Raw genomic sequence first — 21,240 nt, forward strand, 5'->3', positions numbered from 1 at the left:
CACTGGCTGCGTAGACCCAGCAGCACACACACCCTCTTTCCTTCCCGTCAGACCACACGGTGAGCGCACACAACATTACCACACAAAACATCCAAGTACAGCGTTAGCACTGATCTAAACTTTTACCGTTGTGGGCATTTTGGTGGGCGTTTAACAAGACAATTTTTAATTATGTGTACCTCACCAAATCTACACAAACAAAATCTATGTTGACAAGCTGTAATTTTATCAAGCGACTGGATCCACCTGTAAAAGCACTAATGAAAGGCTACACAACAAGAACTGTTCACATACACAAACATTTAAAATTATTGTCTTGGTACATGGATTTTGATTCCAGGATGCTTGACGATGTGACAAGACCATCATTAGTGATCTTTTATAACAATACACGAAGGGAGACTGGGAGTAAGACACAGGATTCATATTCGGGAGCAGTGGGATCTATCCCTGTCCAGTTGAATTATGTTAACACACTGTCTCCACCCCCCCACCCCCCCAAAACACCCCTCCTACAGTTTTGTTTCCCCTTATCATAATAGGTGAATTTCTTTCAAGGGTTTGAGTGATCTGCCTCTCCAACTTCCCCTTTTTCTTCCCTGAAGAAAAACCTAACCATTCTAAATTAAAAAAAAAAAAAATCTTCATCTATATATATCTATAATCAGTATTTTAAATTTTGTTTTCTGAAGGTACTGGTGAGTACTGGACAGTCATTCCATCTCCAAAACAGATCTATGTGAGAATAGTAAGACTACCTCTTGAATCGCAAGCACTAAATTTTTAATGACTGGCAACATCTTTTAGTGTAGGACACTGTTCATTGGGATAACCCTACAAAAAAATAAGTACCCAATGCTGCGTAACTTCAGACAAGAAACTGTACTTAAGACAAAAACAAAAGCAGGAGGTTATAAACACTCACTCAGGTAACCTGGTGTCAGGGATGGTGCGATCAAGAGAGATTTCATCGGAACAAGCCATATTCATTCCATACTCCGAAAGTGATTGCTGTGCATCGTTCTGTCGATCGTCCCGCACAAAATGAGGATGACCTCCCTCTCCCGCACCTTCACGTGGCAATTCAGGAGCAGGTTCAAAATTACCACGCCCCTGCCTCTCCTCCCTTAGAGTTGGGACCTGAAAAATGCGAACAAAACATTACACGTGGATGTCAACACTTTTATCTAGATGCCAGAAGGCTGACACCATATAGGCTTTTATTATTATGATTCTTGTAACTCTGAGTAAATTAGAGTTACCATTATTGCAACATAAGAAAGTTGTAGTCCATCAACTACAAGTCAAGCCACATGCAGAAAAGCCCGAACACCACTGCATACTCAAAACTACAGCACTAGCCTCGGGTAACAACAGGGAGGTTCCATCTAAAATCTTGTGCACATCGAGGTCATTAGATACAGTGCCACTATACCCGGATATCAGAGTAATAAACTCGTAGAAAGTTGAGCATTGAACAGGGTGGTATCTGTTATCCATGTGCAGAATATGGATGTGGCGGTTACACTTATGTGGTTCTATTATGGATACATTCCCGTGTTCCCCTGTGACTCTACATTGCTGACTTCGCTTTCCCAACCATAACAGACTTATCAGTTTTCCATACACATTCTCTGCTGGTTTCAAGCATTCTATTGCATAAATAAGCAAGCCACATATTGAAACAATAAAAACAAGTTGCAACAATTTGGTTATCAGCTGCAAGTGCTGCCTGTAACTAATATGGAAGCAAGCATTTGAAGTACAAATTCTGGAAAAAACACAGAGCTCAAGCAAGTGCTTTCTCTGATCGGCTGCAATGTGGTTAGTATCCTGTAAATACCATTTTTATTCCAATTTAGTAGGATGAGGATGTAGGCAGATGTCGGTTACGCCCTTCATTAATGCACCACATCACATGCAATGTTGGGAAACAATGAAAATAGGAAATCTGACCAATGGATAGATATTTAAACTTTGCTCCTACTGAATAAAATCCAATCTCTCAACATTGTGCTACCTACCTTTATACAAGATCATAGGTCCATTCTAATGTGGAATACAACTGTGATGCCTCAAATGATTTCAAGACTTTCAAGAATAGTACTCAACTTCCCACTACACAGTCTGATCCGATTACGTTACGGAGGAACATCAAAACGCGCGACTCTTGCGCCGACAGGCTGACGTGTAGCACAGCCACAGCTCTAGGATACATTTGAAAGTGAGAGTGATGTCTAAGAAAAAGCTCAAGTACTGTTACGAAACTGCTCAAGTTAAGATTCTGACTGTATATCGAGGGCCAAATAATTATTAATTTTGTTAAAAGAAATACACTGCAAATTTTTGCAATTGTGATATCTCGTTTCCAAATACATTAAGCAATCTATTGTTAAATTTGTGCTAGGATCTGGCATAATTATACTGCGTGACAAAAAAAGTGAAGCACCCAGAAGGGGTGGAGGAAATGGAATTAAATTCCACAGGTGATATTCCAGTCATCACAAAACCAAGTAGTCACATTTACAAAGAACTTGGCAGTTATGAACCCAGTTACGAGTATGATGGAGTCCACCTAACCTATTGCAACCACTGATTCGGTTGGGAAGGATGTCAGAGCAGCTGTATCCTCTCCTGAAGCAAGCTGGCCCACAACTGGTTCTCGATATTCTGGATACTGGCACTGGGATGGATTTGACATCCAAGCTGGTCCCAAATATTCCAGTGGAGACAGATGAAGGGATCTTGCTGGCCAAGGGGACAGTTCACAGATACACATACCATGTGTGGATGAGCACTGACCTCTTGAAAAACAGCACCACAATACTGCTGCATGAATATAACACAAGAGGACGCAAGATGTCCATGCTTCCTGATAACTGCACCAATCCAAATGCAGCAGTTTACGGGTGGCACAGTGATTTCCCCAGTCCGGCTGCTGCTAGTCTCACACTGAGGGTGTGGGATGACAAAGAAAGCAGCAGGGGGTCCATTACTTGTCCTCGAATGAGAGGTGCAGCAATGTGCACGGTGCACAATGCGACAATCCTCCCATCCTTAAGACGATCAGAAGCGGTCGACCAAAACTTTAACACACAGTGTACTTGACGTCACATTTCCATGGAGTCCAATATCAGGTCACTGTCACACCCAGGTACTGCACGAGTCAACCACCTGGTCAAATGGAGACCCACAATGAGGCCCCTTTCAAACTCTGTCAGGTGCCGATAACGCTGTCTCGCGCGAGTATACGGCATCTTCGTGTCCTTCACGGTTATCACTCAACATCTGATGCTGCTCACGCTACATACATATAACAGCAGACCTGGTAACAACAACGAACACAAACAAGACTAAAACACTCTGGTGGCTGTTCTACTGGTCACAGAGATTTGGAACACACTAATAATTACACAACTGCAGACCAATCGTGTCTTCTGGGTTTTTCACTCTTATTCAGGGAGTGTACTTCAATCCTGTGAAAAACATGTGTGTTGCTGTCTCAATGGGTACTTGCAACTGTTCCTGACACCCACCACACATCACAGCATGTACTGCTGAAATTGCTCTGGAAAACACTTAAGTAATGTATGGATCCTGATTTACATTCTTACCTATATGCAGTTCACCAAGTTCCAAGTTTGTTAAATTTATTAATGTAAATTAAAATGGATGATTTCATTCAACAATGAATGACTTGAGTAACAGTTGAACTCCTGGACATCGAAAGCTCCAAATCAGGCAATATCTCTGTGAAATCAAACATCATACAATGTCACGGAATACAAAAAAGTAGAAAAGATGATAACATGAATCTTTACAGCAAAATACGGTGTAATACATCAATTCTGCAGAATAACATGTTCCACTTGCAATCCCTCAAGCTGGCGAAAGATGTACGTTCAAACCAGAAATGTTGTTGTGGTACTAGTTAAATGAAGGACATCCCACAGCATGTGTTCCAATTTGCCATATGAGCAGGTGGGTGTAACAGGTGGTTCAGAACATCGACAAGGCACTACGGCAAGTGTGTCCACCTGCTGAGGAGTGCCACTTACGATTTGGCGTCTTAACTTATCGGCCCCTTTGAAGTCACAAAGAAAAGGGTGCTGATGGCAATCTCAATGACAGAATAATTGAAAATTACACTTGAGAGCTGTCAACTTAAAATGTGAAATCAGTAAAAAATTAATGTCGTGATCTATTTTGAGCTACAAGTTAAGAGAGATTTGTTTCCCCCACAATTGTAAATTAAGTTGTACAGTGACCATGTAGTGCTTACAATAGAGAAGAGTTATTGTAAAAGTGATTATATCGCTTTAGTAGCTTGAAGCTCTCAAAACATACCTCTGCAGACACAACCTGTCACACTCCATTTGGCATCCTAATGTAAGGCATGAATTAGACGTGCTGAAAGAAGGGAGCTTTCATACTAACAAAAAGAATTTTCAATAATTTCAATGAAAATAAAAAACGAAGATACAATGTTGCCCAGAGAAACCACAGTTCATAATTGAGACTGTATAAGCAGGTGCCCGCAGTGGTCTTGCCTCAATTAATTTGAATATTCAATATGTAATTTGGTTAAGCTAAGACGAGTTTTGACCATAGCAATGAGGTCAACAGTAAAAGTTATTCCCATCCTTAAGTAACCTTCGGCACATGAGTAGAGAAGAATTTCATCGACAACACAAACTAAGTCCATGTTGTGATTCTGAGACTACAATAGTAGCAGCGATCTCCAATGAGATCTCTGCAGCAGCCGACCAGCACGACAACAGCACAGTCCTGCTCTGCAATGCAGGGGCCAGGCAGTTGGCTACGCAACTACACAGCAGCTCATCAATATGTCACTTAGCTCATGGATCACGTGTTGGAAGTGCAGTGCAGTTAGCTGTATGCCTGATTAGGTGAGCTGTAAATAACAATGGCGTGAGCTTTTTTATTTTTTTTAAGCTAAGTAATTTATTCTGTGAAGAGTTGTAAAAAAACACATTTCACTGGTTTTGTACAGTGATTCCGAAACATAGTGAAGTTATTTAAGTGTTATCAAGTGCATATATTGTTGTCTATACTGCATGCTGTTTACTATCCTCAGCAAAGAAGGCTGTTTATCAGAAACATTAAAAAAATTAGAAGTGTTACCAATTAATGTTAAGGCCACCACAGAAGAGCTGTCTAACCCAAGGTGATGAATTTAAGAATTTAAATATTAACTCCTCAAATTTCTCCACCCATGCTGCACTTTCTATTCCGGTCCTGTCACTGGCTTATCCTAACCAATCAGAGGCTGGGTCACCCATGAAAGCAGTCATATCATATACCATCTCTGTTGCAATCACTGCACAGCTGTTTATATTGCTGTGACTACCAACCAGCCGTCCACCAGCATGAACATCCACTGACAAACTGTCGCCAAGAGCAAAATAGACCACTCTGCAGCACAACGTGCAGCTGAACATAACATGTTTGATTTCAATGGCTGTTTCACTACCAGAGCCATCTTGATTCTCCCTCCCTAGCTTTTCTGAACTGCGCAGATGGGAGTTGTACTTACAACACTTTCTTAGCTCCTAAAATTATCTCTGTCTTCAACCTACAGTAACCCACTATCCCCACACCCTCCCCTCAACAGTTTCCACTCCACCTCCCCTTCCTATCACCTCCTCATACCCTCACCTTCTTCATGTATCTACTCTGCCCTAACACATCAACCCATCTTTCTCTTTCCCCTTCCCACTCCTCTCCTTTTTCCCTCCTCATTCCCCTTCCTCCCCCTTCAAACAATCTGCTTGTTGGCAGTCTACTCCTAGCCTGTTCCGATAGACGGCAGTCTTCTCTCCCCCACCTGTAGCCTTCCCCTTCCCCTTCAAATTGCGCCTTTCATTCATGTGACAGTTGTATTCTGGGCCAAGCTGCTGAAGATGGCAGTCATGTGTGCATAAGGTGTGCTTGCTTTCTTGTGTGTGTGTGTGTGTGTGTGTGTGTGTGTGTGTGTGTGTGTGTGTGTGTGTGTGTGTGGTGGGGGGGGGGGGGGAGAACCGGAGGAGGGGGGGAGGGCATGGGGCACACAGGCACACCTGCAAGTGCACGAGTGGTTCCTTGTTCAATGAAAGCTTTGGCCAAAAGCTACTGTATTAGTTTATTTTCATTGTGACTGCCCACAACTTAATGAGTCACCTTTATGGTAAGTATCAATCCAATGTTTGATTTTGCCAAACAGCTTTTCTTCCATCTCACAGCCGTGTGATGTTTTCCTTTGCCATTATTCTCTACAACATTACTCTTCCCAGTGTCTACTCTCTCTCTTTTTTCCTGTGTGTATTAACCATCCAAACTGCACACACTTCCCCCGCAACAATGTTTCATATCGATCTTGTCAGTGTACAGTACACGGATACATTACTGCCTGGATTGTTGATGCAGCATTTAATGCCCCAAATTCTTCCCATCAATAATGAAATTTGTTCCTATTGATCCCACTTCCTCCCCATGCCACATGATCTTGTGATCGTCCACCTAACGACACCCCTTTGTTTTCTACCCTTATCCCAACACAAAAATACTCCCATATATCATCCATTCCTTTTCTTCCATGTTTCTGTACATTTTAACATATTTGGGCGTACTTTTACATGGTTTTGCACATTTTTGTGTATTATGTATTTGTGCATTTTTATACATATTTGTTATGATTTTACATATTTTTTAAATGTCTGTTCATCCTAGTTTCCCATATGCCAACCCTGCCACAATGGACTCCTGCGCCATCTTTCTGCACCAGTTCAGAAAAGTACCCCTTCCCTTAACTAACAACCCAGTCCCATATCCTGTTTCTTAAATGTCGCATAAACCATTGACTGCCCCACCCCCACCTCCCTCCCAATGACCTAACCAAAAAAATTGCTTTCTCTGGATCCCACCCCTCCTTTCACAGTGACCTTCACCTTTTCAGATTCCACCAGTCCCTGGCCCTCGCAAGCCTTGTATTGCAAAAACCCACCTCAATGGCACGGACATCCTTGAACCACCTCTGCTCCCTACTGTGCAATCCCTGCTACATACATCACATTTCTGAAACTGAATCCCTTGCTCTCCAGCACCTGGAGGAGCATTCTAGACACCACCTCCATTTATGCTACCATAGTGTTCCTCCTTGTCAACCCTACATAGCACCCAGATTCAACCATCTTACTTTTCAACTTGCCACATCCTCAAAAACTCCTGCCAGGACACCACCAAACCCAGAAACGAAACATACCTCTGACACTATTGTTAATGTTCGACCAAAACCTTCAGCCCCACAGAAACTGCAGTCCCATCCAAAGGCCTCCTCACTTTTAGTTGCACTGTTTCTGCAATGAAAACACTTCTTTGCCACAAATCTCTTCAACCAAAACCAACCTAATCCCAATATTGAACCCTGACTCACACAGTTCATACCACCATCCAGCTGTGAACCCCCCCACCTAACCACCTGCTGGTCACATTCAACAAATTCCTTACGTTCAACTTGGCCTCACCATCCTTCCCCAGGTCCCTTCCTCAGAACATCAGACTTATAGCACAAGAAAGGACAGCCACACACAACGTCAAAACAAATCATCCTACCTGCAAACGAAGGTTCCACCTTTGTTATTAGTCACAGTGACTATCTGGCAAAAAGTGTCTGCCTATTATCTGATTCCTCCACTTATAAACTCCGCACGAGTGATTCCATCTCGGAAGTCCAATATAACTTTCAGTCACTGCTTAAAGGCTTAGGCCATCTCCAGGACCTCTTCCCTAAATCCATTTAAATCCTCACCCCTACAACACCTTGCACATCCACTTTCCACATGCTCCCCAGACTCCACAAACCCAACAATTCTGGATGACCCTTTGTGGCTGGCAAGTTATTGTGCCCCCACCGATACAATTTTGGCCCTCATTGACCAACACCTCCAACCAACTGCCCACCATCTAGCCTCCCATGTCAACGATATTTACTTCACCAAATTTAATATTTCCAGTGTCATTCAAGGAATTCTACTCGGCATTGACTTTTTGCTTGTTTGTTTCTCTGCTGCCCTCACTATTTCAACTCTCAAACTATCAATTTGTCTTCTACTGTAGTGTGCTTCTTTGCCTTTAATGCATCATTTGTAGCTCTTTGTGTGTGTGTCAGAGGGGGAGGAGAGGGGAGGGAGAGAGGGGGAGGGAGAGGGGGGGAGGGAGAGGGGGGGAGGGAGAGAGGGGGAGGGAGAGAGGGGGAGGGAGAGGGGGGAGGGAGAGGGGGGAGGGAGAGGGGGGAGGGAGAGGGGGGAGGGAGAGGGGGGAGGGAGAGGGAGAGGGGGGAAGAGAGAGGGGGGAAGAGAGAGAGGGGGAAGAGAGGAGAGGGGGAAGAGAGAGAGGGGGGAAGAGAGAGAGGGGGAGGGGGGAGGGAGAGAGGGGGGGAGAGGGGGAGGGAGAGGGGGGACGAGAGAGAGGGGGGGAGAGGGGGGAGGGAGAGGGGGGAAGAGAGAGAGAGAGAGAGAGAGGGAGAGGGGGGAGGGAGGGGGGAAGAGAGAGAGGGGGGAAGAGAGAGGGAGAGGAGAGAGGGAGAGGGGGGAGGGAGAGGGGGGAAGAGAGAGAGGGGGGAGAGAGGGGGGAGAGAGAGAGGGGGAGAGGGGAGAGGGAGGGGGGAAGAGAGAGGGGGGGGGGAGAGGGGAGAGGGGGGAGAGGGAGAGGGGGGAAGAGAGAGAGAGAAAGAGGGGGGAGAGGGGTGAGGGAGAGGGGGGGAAGAGAGAGAGAGGGGGGGAGAGGGGGGAGGGAGAGGGGGGAAGAGAGAGGGGGGAGGGGGGAGAGGGGGGAGGGAGAGGGGGGGGAAGAGGAGGTGGGAGGGGGGAGAGGGGGGAGGGAGAGGGGGGAAGAGAGAGGGGGGAGGGGGGAGAGGGGGGAGGGAGAGGGGTGAAAAGAAGAGGGAGGGTGGGGAGGGAGAGGGGGGAGGGAGAGGGGGGAGGGAGAGGGGAGGGAGAGAGAGAGGGGGAGAGGGGGGAGGGAGAGAGAGGGGGAGAGGGGGAGGGAGAGAGAGGGGGAGAGGGGGGAGGGAGAGAGAGGGGGGAGGGGGGAGAGGGGGGAGGTGAGGGGGGAGGGAGGGAGGGAGAGAGAGAGAGAGAGAGAGAGAGAGAGAGAGAGAGAGAGAGAGAGAGAGAGGGGGGGGGGGGAGGGGGGAGAGGGGGGAGGGAGAGAGAGAGAGAGAGAGAGAGAGAGAGAGAGAGAGAGAGAGAGAGAGAGAGAGAGAGAGAGGGGGGGGGGGGGGGAGGGGGGAGAGGGGGAGGGTGAGGGGGGAGGGAGAGAGAGAGAGAGAGAGAGAGAGAGAGAGAGAGAGAGAGAGAGGAGGGGGGGGGGGGGAGGGGGGAGAGGGGGGAGGGTGAGGGGGGAGGGATGAGAGAGAGAGAGAGAGAGAGAGAGAGAGAGAGAGAGAGAGAGAGAACTTTGTTCAAAAATCAAGAGCTTTTGTACCATTTCAATGAGCCTGTCTGCTGATCTCTCCTATATTTGCTAAGTTAACAATCTACCATTAAGTAGGTTTACCCTGTGTTAACTCTCGATCAGTCGCTGTGGGAGGGGGCTGTAAAAATTGTAGAGGGAGCTCAATGCTTCATTACAGTAATCAAAATGGGTTGAAGTTGCACTGGTTATACAGAGATGAAGAGACTTGCACAGGATAGACTTATATGGAGAGCTACATTGAATCAGTCTTCACACTGAAGATCAGTCTGGTCACATTGTATTCGTAGCAGCTTACTTGTATCACATCTATTTGATTTCAGTTGTATACACTGTGCCCACCAGACCTGAAATCCTGTTGTTCTTGCCACTGCGCTTCATGTGACTTCAAGCCACAGATTTTTTTTTCCCCAGATTCTATAACCAGTCAACATGATTACAGGATCCAATAATCCACAATCTGACCCTTAGAACAGCAGGTATGTGTTTTCTTCCAATATTTTTCTGAGTAGTCCCTACTTAGAGAAGCAAATGCAAGACTACTTTACTTCTGGATTATTTTATCCCAAAGGACGCTATCATCATTAAACCATGCAGTATGTCTGCCTGTCATCAGGGAATAAAATGGCTGTAATTGCCCACTGCATTCTGCTATTTCTCCATACGAAATTAATAAAACAAAGAATGGGGCCTTACAACCTAATCTACCATATTAAAAACCAGTTTCAAACTATTAAAATGTCTACAAATAGATTTTTATGTGCCTGTATTATTAGTATCTTAACCATTTCCAGCAACTACAAGACAATAGTTAAGCCTGAAAGATGAGAAACTGATAAGCAAACAATAAAAATTATTGATGTCTACAATGTGAATGTCGTACCATTGGCATAATAGTAAGAGTGTGGCACTTTAAACAGACTTATGCAGTACACTGTTCTCTGGAATATAACTATGTCTTGTGTATCTTAAAAAGAACATTACACTACTTTTATACAAAATGGGCAAGTAAACTAATAGCAAAATAATTATTATACTGAACTTTATCTGATTACTGAAACTGAAAGCGTTACTTACAGCCTTATCAGACCGGATTTTCCGCATAGCACTTGCCATTCCGGAAAAATTGAGAGTCCCATCTCGTCGCCCACCTGCCTGTTCGAATAGCAGGTAAAGTAATGGTACGAAAAGTAGCACCACAACGACAACTCGCAACACACGGCTCTTCCGCAATTGCACAATTCTCATAATGTATTAAGATGGTGTAATACTGTCCTTTTGGCATGCTGCAATAGGAATAAACTAAGACCGTAAGTCGTTCAACAATAAACAATTGTTGGAACATGTACAAAGACTCACAGAAGCGTGCTATCAACTTGAAGGCATTGCAATAAAAAGTCATTGAAAATAAAGAATGCGCGCAAACAGAAACGCTTAATCCTACAACATAAATGCAATTTACCCAAGCGCACAATCAATTTCCCCAAACTGTCATTCAAGCGCTCCCTCTTGACATACCAGTACCGACGTGTCGAGCCAACGTAAACAGTAATTTGAGGACTTACCAGCGATGCATTAAGTGAAAAGTCCTGTTACCTCGTACAGCTGATTTGAGTGAAAGTTTTATGTTCTACGTTCCTCTAAACAAAAAAAATTAATCGTGAAGCAAACGTTTTGTTGTAATTATTATCTTAGTTTGTTATGAATATAAAATTTGGTGAATATCCAGAAATATATTAACTTTGAGTCGTTGGTGATGGGTGTTGGTGCATACGGTCGAAGCTTGGGCGAAAGCTGGTCGAAGCGCTGCATACATACTCATATCTTTGGTAGTAGCGTCTGAACTCTGAATTGAAAGGATTTGTTCAGCTGTGGTGAACACGAGGTTTGGGTGCTTGTTTGTTGTTTGTTGTTTAGAAGGTTAGGTTGTGTATTCGTGTTTGTTGCGAGAGGTCAGTTGCGTTTAACATGGTGAGTAATTGTCATTACATCCAGAGATGATTTTCAGATAGGCTGCAGATCTGAATCGTACTCTTTTTATTTGCAGCACAACTGTTAAATATTTCATACATAGGATTTATTCGAAACAGTGATTATTTGTTGTATAATGCAGTCACAACCAGCCAAGAACTCTAACACTTCAGAAAACTACAAAAGCGATCTTGTGGAAAGGATAATAAAGTTGAGAAATCGAGAATTAGAATTGGATAGGGAATTGAAAATATTGTCAGAACATGCTGTTGATGACTCTGAACTTAAAATACGTATGGATCTTTTACATTTGTATAATGACGTAAAAGATGCAACTCAAGTTGTTCTCGGTAGCTTGGCGAATTTAAAAGGTGTTTCAGTGACTGAACTGCACAGGCACTATGGTTTAATTTTTGAAGACGATGACTGAAATTGTTTATAACTCGGCAGTGGTCGTGTGTGTAAGTTTTGTGAAGCAAATTTATTCTTATGTGCAGGGTAAAACGAAAAAGACGCGAAAAATTGTTCAACAGAGATTTGCACAAATGAAGAAAATGATAAGCTTAAGCGACTCAAGAATGTAAGTACTGTCATTCATAACTTATTAACGTCTTACTTTGTGTTCATGTTGAAATCTTACGGTTGCGTTCTCTTTTTCAGAAAGGAAAAAGATCGTTTGCCGTCTAGGAAAAAAAAACCTGAAGATCCACATCAGATAAAAGTCCGCGAAGTGTGAGTATTAGGAAAAAATTTCCTTATGTAAGATATATAATCTGTACAGATTTTCATTTAATTACATGTGTTGTTTGCATGATTTTCAGCCCTCAGGTATCGTCGGCTTTGTTCTTCCAGTACAACACACAGTTGGGACCACCCTATCATATTCTTGTTGACACCAATTTTATAAATCATTCAATCAAATTCAAATTGGACATAATCCAGAGTATGATGGACTGCTTGTATGCAAAATGTGAGTAAAAGTTAGGACTCTACACTTGTATAGTGTTTGAGTGTATTGTGTATGGATGGAAATAATACTGTGATTTGTTCTACATTGCTCATAGTATGAATATTAGTTCAGTAATGTAAAAAGCAAGAAGTGGTATAAAAAGGTCTGAACTTGAATATATTTTTATGTTTAAACAACTGAATGAAGAATGAATTACAGAAGGTTCTAGAAAATTATTTGAGGAATGATGTTGATGCAGTACCTGTACTTGCAGTTTTTATTGATACAAATGTGCTAATTCTCTCTTCATGCATAAATTTATTATTGCATAAGGTTCGCCCAATCACAGAGTATCACTGTTTTTATTATAAGTAACTCGACACCACGTTTTAGTTGACAGATCTGCTGGCTGAAAGCAGAATTGCCTATGCGTCCTGTCTGTCTTGACTTAACTGTCCTTTATGATTGTCTTACAGGCACTTAATTTATAGCCACTTAGCTCAATGTTGTCTTCCGGTAGACAGATCAACCTAACAGAGTTCCATGAGAAACTGCAGAGAGTTCTGGAATTGAACCCAGGGCAAATCCGTCAGTATCCTATGGGATAGATATTAGGTTCAGCTGAACCTACAAATGCTGGACATCGGCTTCATCCTGTGACATGTTGCAATGATGTGGCATATGACATCATACATGCACAAACAGGAAGAGAACAGAACAGAACAATGACGCAAAACCAACAAACGTGAATATGAAGTCTTAGTTGTGGTGAAATATGGACATTTTTATTGATTTGACCTTTAATATTCTGTACAATAACACCCCAAGTAGGATAGGACAGGAAGTCAGCCATGCCGTTATCAAAAGAACTGCGCTAGCTTTCACCTTAGCAACTTGGAGAAACCTAAGTCAGGATAGGCAGATGGAATACGAACCCTGCTCCACCCAAATGTGAGCCTGGTGCATTATCACTGCCTTAGTCTATGAGCAGCTTATAATGTGCACAAGAAGTGTAACCTGGGGCTTAGCATGGGTTAGGTGAAAGGTGACTTGATAGTTAAAATAACAGAGGATAAAGATGCCATGCTGCAGCCTTCATTCCTTCTTACTTACTTTGATTCACAGCCACTGGTGCACTGTATCTCATTCTGGATGAATAAATAAAACTGTTTTGTTTCAATTAAGAAAATTTCATTCATTATTTCAATGCCTTACTTCAATTTTTTTATCAAATGATAAATACTCATGCAGTAACAAATACGAGTGTCAGCAAGCCACTGACCTAACAGAGAAAGATAACTAGTAAGTACCATAGAGGGTCATGGTTTTCTCATTCCATAAATATTGGAATGCTATAATTGCCCAGAAATTTCACAATGACCCTCAGAACTGTAAACACTGTATTTCCAAGTAGCAATCCTTAATGCAATATTTGAAGAACAAACATCAACAAAATAATTATATTTTGCAGATTACATACTAAACTTCCATCAATTTCTTACTCCCTTTTCCTTAAGTGTTTGTTCAGCTTTGCTATTTTTTTTTTTTTTTTTTTTTTTTGTAATTATTAAAGATGTTTGTATACACTTTCTCTTGTAAAAAAAAATTGTGTGCCATTCCAATTTCAGGCATCCCGTATGTAACTGATTGTGTTGTCGGTGAGTTGGAAAAACTTGGCCAGAAGTACAGAATTGCATTGAGAATAATCAAAGACCCACGATTTGAACGTATACATTGTATGCACAAGGGTACATATGCTGACGACTGCATAGTGCAGAGAGTGACACAGGTTAGTATGCATATTAAGGTGAACACAGAAGTGCCATTGGGTTGTGAGAATTAATTGGTTTGATTTTGTTAATGTTTGTTTGATTTTCTGAGTAGCCTGGCTTTGCATATTCATGGATATAGAGGGGCAATATGTTCTAAGAACAATGGGGGAACCAAGATTAAACCCTGTGGAGGACAATTCTTGGTACTTCCCCTGTTTTAATTTCAACCTTCTGCATTCTTCCAGTTAAATATGAATTAAACCATTTGTGCATTGTTACACTCATACAACAATACTTAAGCTTGTCTAGGAGAATATCATGATTCACAGAGTCAAAAGCCTTAGAGAGATCGTAAAATATCCCGGTGGGTGATGCTCGGCTATTCACAGCATTTAATATTTGGTCAGGGAAAGCATACATAGAATTTTCTGTTGGAAAAACCTTCCTGAAAACCAAATTGGCATTTTGTTAGTACTTAATTTTTAATATGTGAAGCTACTCTTGTATACATTACTTTTTCAAGAATGTAACAATATTATGAAAAGTAAAGTTGCTACTCACCATATAGTGGAGATGCTGAGTTGCAGATAGTCACAACAAAAAGACTCACAATTAAAGCTTTCTGCCATTAAGGCCTTTGTCAACAACACACACACACACACACACACACACACACACACACACACACACAACTGCAGTCTCAGGCAACTGAAACCACACTGCGAGCAGCAGCACCAGTGCATGATGATGGGAGTGGTGACTGGGTGAGGGTGGGGAGGAAGCGGGGAAGGGGAGGCATGATGTGGTTGGGGGGGGGGGGGCAGTGAAGTGCTGCAGGTCAGATGGAGGGCAGGAGAGAGGTGAGGAGGGGTGGGAGAAGTAGCGGAAAAGGAGAGAAATAAAAAGACTGAGTGTTTTGGTGGAATGACAGCTGTGTAGTGCTGGAATGGAAATAGGGAAGGGGCTGGATGGGTGTGGACAGTGACACTGCCTGTGCCATATGTATCCTTCCCACCAACACCAGCTTTCCTGAATTGCACAGGTTGGAACCTGCAATATGTCCTATGTTCCCTAACCTTCCTGGCCTCAACCTTTGTTAGCCACTATCTTCACCCATACAGCCCCTTCCCTGCTCCCATTCCAGCACTACACAGCTGTCATTTCACCACCACACTCGGTCTTTTTATTTCTCTCCTTTTCCGCTACTCTCCACCACACCTCCCCTGTCCTCAGGCTAACTTGCAGCACTTCACTGTCCGCCACCCCCATCATACTATCCCTCCCTGCCCCAGCCTCCTCTTTAACCCCACCCAGTCACCACTCCCACTGCTGCTCGCAGCGTGTGTGTGTGTGTGTGTGTGTGTGTGTGTGTGTGTGTGTGTGTGTGTGTGTGTGTTGACCAAGACCTTAATGGCCGAAAGCTTTTATTATGAGAGTCTGTCTGTTGTGCTTGTCTGTGGCTCAGCATCTCTGCTATATGGTGAGTAGCGGGTCAATCCGTATGAAGTGGTCCAGAGTGGTGGTTGCTTGGCAATTTTTAAATATTTTTTTATATGTGATTACCCTATAATTGAGAAGTTCAAAACAGTTTGTTTTTTTTACCTTTCTCCTTTACTGATTGGTGACCATTTTCGTTTGTAAGCGTGCGACGATGTTTCAGTTTAGAGACGTTAGCAAAATATGAATATCTCTGCACTGGGTTAAGTTACAACATTCCAATTGACATGATTGTTGTTAGAAAAGTGTCGTCTACAACATTGTCTATTCACAAAATACCCTAAATTTAAAAATAACCAGTGAAAATGACCTCTAAAGTTTGATATTCAAATTTTCAAAAATCCAGTTTTTAGGCCCATAAATAACACACAAGGAGTGATTTGTGAGTGTCTATTTTTTTCATATAGTTGTTGTAATACACTACTAGCCTCATACAGAGCAAGAATGCTTACAAAAGCCTCCTTAATTTTTTATGAATTTTTGAAATTTGAAAATTTTCATTTTTTGTAAAGTTTGGGGTTAGTTATCCCAGGTGGGACTAAATATAAAAATATGATTTTTACACGTATATGAGAGCAATGTATTGTGATAATTTCAACATTGATATCTGACTGTGAACAAAGATACGAATTTTTGAAAATTAGGAGGTAATTCACATTACTCTACAACTGATCTCGCCTGTTGCCTATTTAAATGGTTATTGTTTCGTTGTAATAAAATTTAATTGTGTCATATTTATTTAACAACCCAATATTCATTTAGTTTATTTATTTTTAATAATGCAATATTAAACAATATGAGCTTTTGCTTTTGTTCTATGGTAATAAAAATGCCCATTTATCGTTAGGTTTATTGTCAAAAAAGAAGACATTATTGCTAGATGTGGCATTGTTGTAGTCAGTCTGTTCTGAAACCTCTGTTAGAGTGGATGTAAATACTTCATTGGGAGTGTAGAATGTGTTATGTACTTTGTTCTGTGTGTAATTTGTACTTAATTTTGAGAGATTAACTGGAATGCAATAACATGGATGGACAGTGTTCTGTGGGACAGATGGCAAGTGAAGTGTGTCACAAAACAGTTTACAGTTCAGTTTCAGAAAACTTGAAAATCTGAAGTACAACCACATTTTTGGAAGAAAGGCCTGTGATCCACTTAATGTTCATAGAAAGCCTATTACTAAAGGATTGAGGGAAATAAAACTTGAACATTTGTCCTTGTTATGTGAGAGTGAGATGGCTTCCCAAGTGAAACTTAATGAAAGTCCTGGATATTCCCTTTGCTCAAATTGTTACTCAAAAATATGTGTTGTGAATCCAGAAACAGAATCATGTAACCTTGTTAATGACATTTATATTCCTAATGAGGAAGCTGTTAGCATATTGGATTTTGCTTGTTTTAAGTTAGACGTATCTCCTGCTGCGAAAATAATAAAATTAAGTAGCAGAAAAAGAAAAGCAGCTATTGAAAATAAGGTACAACAAATTTCAGACAAAATTAGAAGAGACTTGGAATCATGCTTTAATAATACAGATACCAACATTATTTCTAAAGAAGAAGAAAACCTACCACATGCATCATCTGACACTGAATATTTGAGGTTCATAGAGAAATTAAAAATTAAATGTTCATTGACATCTAAAGAGGAAAAAGTTAAAATTATAAGTTTGCTCCCTGACTCATGGTCAAGAGAAAAAATAGTTCATGAATTCAACGTTTCTCATTGTTTGGTTAAACTAATCTGAAAATCAGTGAAAGAGCAAGGCATTTTTCCAGTTTTAGGAAAGAAGAAAGGAGTAGGTATAAGTGAAGAAACAATTAAAAATATCCAGCAGATTTTTGAACTTGATGAAAACAGTAGAATATGCCCAGATTTCAAAGATAGCAAAAGAGTTGTTATAAATGGAGTTAAAGTAACAAAGCAGAAACTACTAGTGCTGTCAAATTCAAATGAACTTTATGTAGCTTTCAAAAATTCTCATCCTGAATGCAAAATCGGAAGGTCAAAATTTTGTGACCTCTGCCCTAAGTGGTGTATTTTGGCTGGATCGTCAGGGACACACACTGTGTGTGTTTGTTAAATAAATGTCGTGTGACTAGGGTCTCCCATTTGCTAGAATATTCACTGAGTGCAAGTCTTTCGATTTGACGCCATTTCAGCAACTTGCACGTCGATGGGGATGAAATGATGATGATCAGGACAATGCAACACACAGTTTCTGAGCGGAGAAAATCTCTGACTCAGCTGGGAGTCAAACCCGGGCCCTTAGGATTGACATTCTGTCACACTGACCACTCAGCTACCGGGGGCGGATGTGTTTGTTTATATCATCAAAATGTCAAACTGATGATTGTGGGTGCAAAACTCAGTGAACGTAACAAAAAAGAGTTACTTGAGTTAACGGTATGTGACACTAACAGTTATGACTGCGTGATAAGTTTGTGTAATAAATGCCCTGGTAAGGAAACCATTATTGAATTGTTTCACGATTATGATTAGGAAATGCCAGACAGTATTACCTTCAAACAGTGGATTGCAACTGACAGGGCAGAAATGATATCAGTGGTTAAGTCTCAGGAAGAGTACTTGGAATCTTTAATTGGTAACTTACAAAAACTCAAAACTCACCGCTATGTTTCTAAAATCCAAAATAAGTTTTTGATAGTCAAAAAAGCACAACTTCATGAAACTGAGTGCATAGTGCCAGCTGATTTTGCAGAAAGTTTTACATTTGTGATTCAAGATGCAATACAAGGGTACCACTGGGTCAGTGACCAGGCAACAGTGCATCCATTTATTCTCTACTTTAAAAATGAGAAAGATGAAGTTTGCAGTTCTTCAATTTGCATTCTAAGTGACTACTTGGAGCACAACACTTTGGCTGTACATGTGTTTCAAAAGTATGTAATTAATGACATGAAAGAAAATTTTCCCAAGGTTGAGAAGCTGATAGACTTTTCAGATGGAAGTGGTAGTCAGTATAAAAACAAAAAGAATTTTTCAGATCTGTGCAACGACAAAGTAGACTTTGGGTTGGAGGCTGATTTGCACTTTTTTGCATCTTGCCATGGTAAAAATGCATGTGATGGAGTAGGAGGTACAACAAAACGTGAAGTAAGGAAAGCCAGCTTACAAACACCAACCACAGACCAAATTCTCACAGTACATGACATGTATGTCTTTTGCAAGGCATTACCTTTTTTCTGATCAAGAAAGAAGTGGTTCTGCATATGAATACAACACTTCAGACCAGATTTGAAAACTGTTTAGCATTAAAAGTAACAAGGCATTTCCACAAATTTCTTGGCATTGCAGAAAACTTAGTTCGATGCTATGTAACATCAGACACAGAAATTTATGGGGATCATTGTGTCAGTAAAATTACATCGCTGTCTTTAAGGTTGAATGACATTTATTTAATTTGCTTGTAACACGTAATTTTTACATGCATGTGCCTTTTTTTAACAAAGTATATAAAGAATAAAAGTGAATTTTTTACAATTAGAGTTTTCATTTTACATTATTTCTTATTACATTATAAATGTATGTAAAGTATATAAAAGAATAAAAATTAATTTTTTCAATTAGAATTTTCTTTTTACATTATTTCTTATTTCTGCTTTCTTATTACATCATAATTTATTTAGGTCCATATTATACGGGCATTTTTAATAAGGCACTGCTTGATGAACTTTTTAAAAGTATGGACTGTTTTGATTTCATCCGGTAATGAATTGTGGAAGACAGCTCTGTGGATATAAGGACTTTTGCTGTTAGAGTTAATCTTCTGGTAACCATATGAAAGTCTTATTTATGCCTTGTTTCATAGTGGTGGTGTCCATATTTCTTTTTGTGATCTTAAGTGTCTTCTTTCACTAGCCGTATGGTTTCTAGTACATACATGGCATAAAATGTGAGAATATTGTGTCTAGTGAACAGCGTTTTACAAGACGTTCTTTGTTTTACTTTTGCTACAATCCTTAAAGCTCGCTTTTGCAGTATGAAGATTCTTTTCATATTTGTTTGGCATTTGCTGCCCCACAGTACTACCCCATATGACAAGAAGGGGCATACTAACCCATAATATACAGTCCTTAGAGTTTCCGAATTGAGATATGGTGATAATCTTCTTAGTACATATAGACTGGATGTTATTTTTTTGCAGACATGGTCAACTTGCTGCTTCTAAGAGAGTCTGTCGTCTATGTATAGTCCCAAGAATTTACAATCTGAACGGCTATTTGACAGAGTTTCCTTAGTCTCAGTGTTGTGCCTGTTTATACCACTGGGTTTAAAATGAATGATATTTGTTTTTTTCATGTTTACTTTCAAGTTGTCTTTTTCAAAGTGTGCTCTTGCCTTTTCGATAAAGCTACGAATTTCTTCGACTAGGCCGGTTCCACTGTCTGCACAACAGACACCAGATGTATTATCGGCATACATAGTGACCAATTGCTTACTGCCCAGAGAACTTGTGAAATCGTTTACATAACATATGAATAGGACTGAACCTAAAATGGAGCCCTGGGGAACCCCAAAATGTATTTTTCTTATACTTGACCTTTTCTGCTCTAGTATTTCTCCGTTTTAATATAGGGTTTCTGTGCACTGTTGCCTGCCTTTTAAATATGCTTCAAGCAATTGCATGAGTTTTCCAATGAAACCACTCTTCGCAATTTTTGACAAGAGTACATCATGATGTACTCTGTCAAAAGCTTTTGAGAGGTCCTAGAATTTATGTTTTCAAGTACGTGGTGAACAAATTGTACAGCTGCTGACATGGTACTTCGACCCTTCCTGAAGCCATGTTGGAAATCCCCTAGTAAGTCAGCGTTATTGTAGTGTTCCAGGATTCTTTTTAATATTATTTTTTCTATCAGTTTGCTGAATGTTCAGATGAGGGCTATGGGCCTGTAGTTCCGTACATGCTTTCTTTCCCCTTTTTTGTGTAATGGTTTAATTACAGCAAGTTTCAACCTGTCTGGGAACACACCTTCTTTGAGTGTACAGTTTATAAGATGAAGTAGTGGTTTCAACAGTTCATGTTTGCATTTCTTCATTAGATACGGAGAAATTTCATCTATTCCTTCTGATTTTTTGTTTTTGAGGCTATCAATGTGCTGCAAAATACTATAAGCACATTACTGTGGGTAATGTACTACTGCAGTTCTGTTTGTCACTAGTCGTGAATATGTGCTGTTTATCCTGTTTCATACACACATCATTTTCGACAATGTCTATGAAGTAATTATTGAAAGTATTGCTGACCAGAGAAAGGGATCGGAAATGACATTATTGTTCACAGTTAATTGTACATTATTAATTTTGGTGTCTGTTTCCTTATTTCTTATTTTATTTACAAGTGACCAGCAAGACTTTGAGACATTATCTGAGGTTCGTATCTCTTGGCTGATTCTTTCTGCTTTTAATTTTCTGACTTCTTTGCGGTACTTGTATTTGCACTGCTTGTAGGTTTCTTTATGTACCTCTGAGTCAGTTAGTCTGTGTAAGCGATACAGATTTTCCATTTTGTCTTTTAGATCTTTTGTTTTACGGTCTAATGGCACAGGTTTTGATGTTA

At 40.9% G+C, this 21,240-nt stretch overlaps 2 protein-coding genes across 3 annotated transcripts in view; one reads left to right on the plus strand and one right to left on the minus strand.

Moving 5' to 3' along the window:
* The window catches only part of LOC126416159 (N-acetylgalactosaminyltransferase 7), a 92,425-nt gene extending 81,393 nt beyond the window's left edge, over positions 1–11,032 (minus strand). The window contains exons 1-3 of the mRNA XM_050083718.1: positions 10,934–11,032; positions 10,549–10,757; positions 926–1,140 (exon numbers count right to left, since the gene is read on the minus strand). Coding sequence (XP_049939675.1) covers positions 926–1,140; positions 10,549–10,719 — 386 coding nt within the window. The 5' untranslated portion in view covers positions 10,720–10,757; positions 10,934–11,032. The remainder of the gene's footprint in view (positions 1–925; positions 1,141–10,548; positions 10,758–10,933) is intronic.
* A 255-nt stretch (positions 11,033–11,287) lies between these two features.
* Positions 11,288–21,240, plus strand: part of LOC126416161 (rRNA-processing protein FCF1 homolog) — a 47,958-nt gene continuing 38,005 nt past the window's right edge. The window contains exons 1-5 of one of the 2 annotated variants that reach the window (XM_050083722.1): positions 11,288–11,442; positions 11,940–12,022; positions 12,103–12,174; positions 12,264–12,412; positions 14,020–14,180. In XM_050083722.1, the coding sequence (XP_049939679.1) occupies positions 11,440–11,442; positions 11,940–12,022; positions 12,103–12,174; positions 12,264–12,412; positions 14,020–14,180 (468 nt within the window). In that variant the 5' untranslated portion in view covers positions 11,288–11,439. Of the gene's footprint in view, positions 11,443–11,720; positions 12,023–12,102; positions 12,175–12,263; positions 12,413–14,019; positions 14,181–21,240 lie in introns of those variants that run through there. The other variant, XM_050083721.1, reaches the window with a different exon arrangement.

The sequence above is a fragment of the Schistocerca serialis genome, chromosome 8 (assembly GCF_023864345.2).
Source record: "Schistocerca serialis cubense isolate TAMUIC-IGC-003099 chromosome 8, iqSchSeri2.2, whole genome shotgun sequence".
Taxonomy (NCBI): Eukaryota; Metazoa; Arthropoda; class Insecta; order Orthoptera; family Acrididae; genus Schistocerca; species Schistocerca serialis.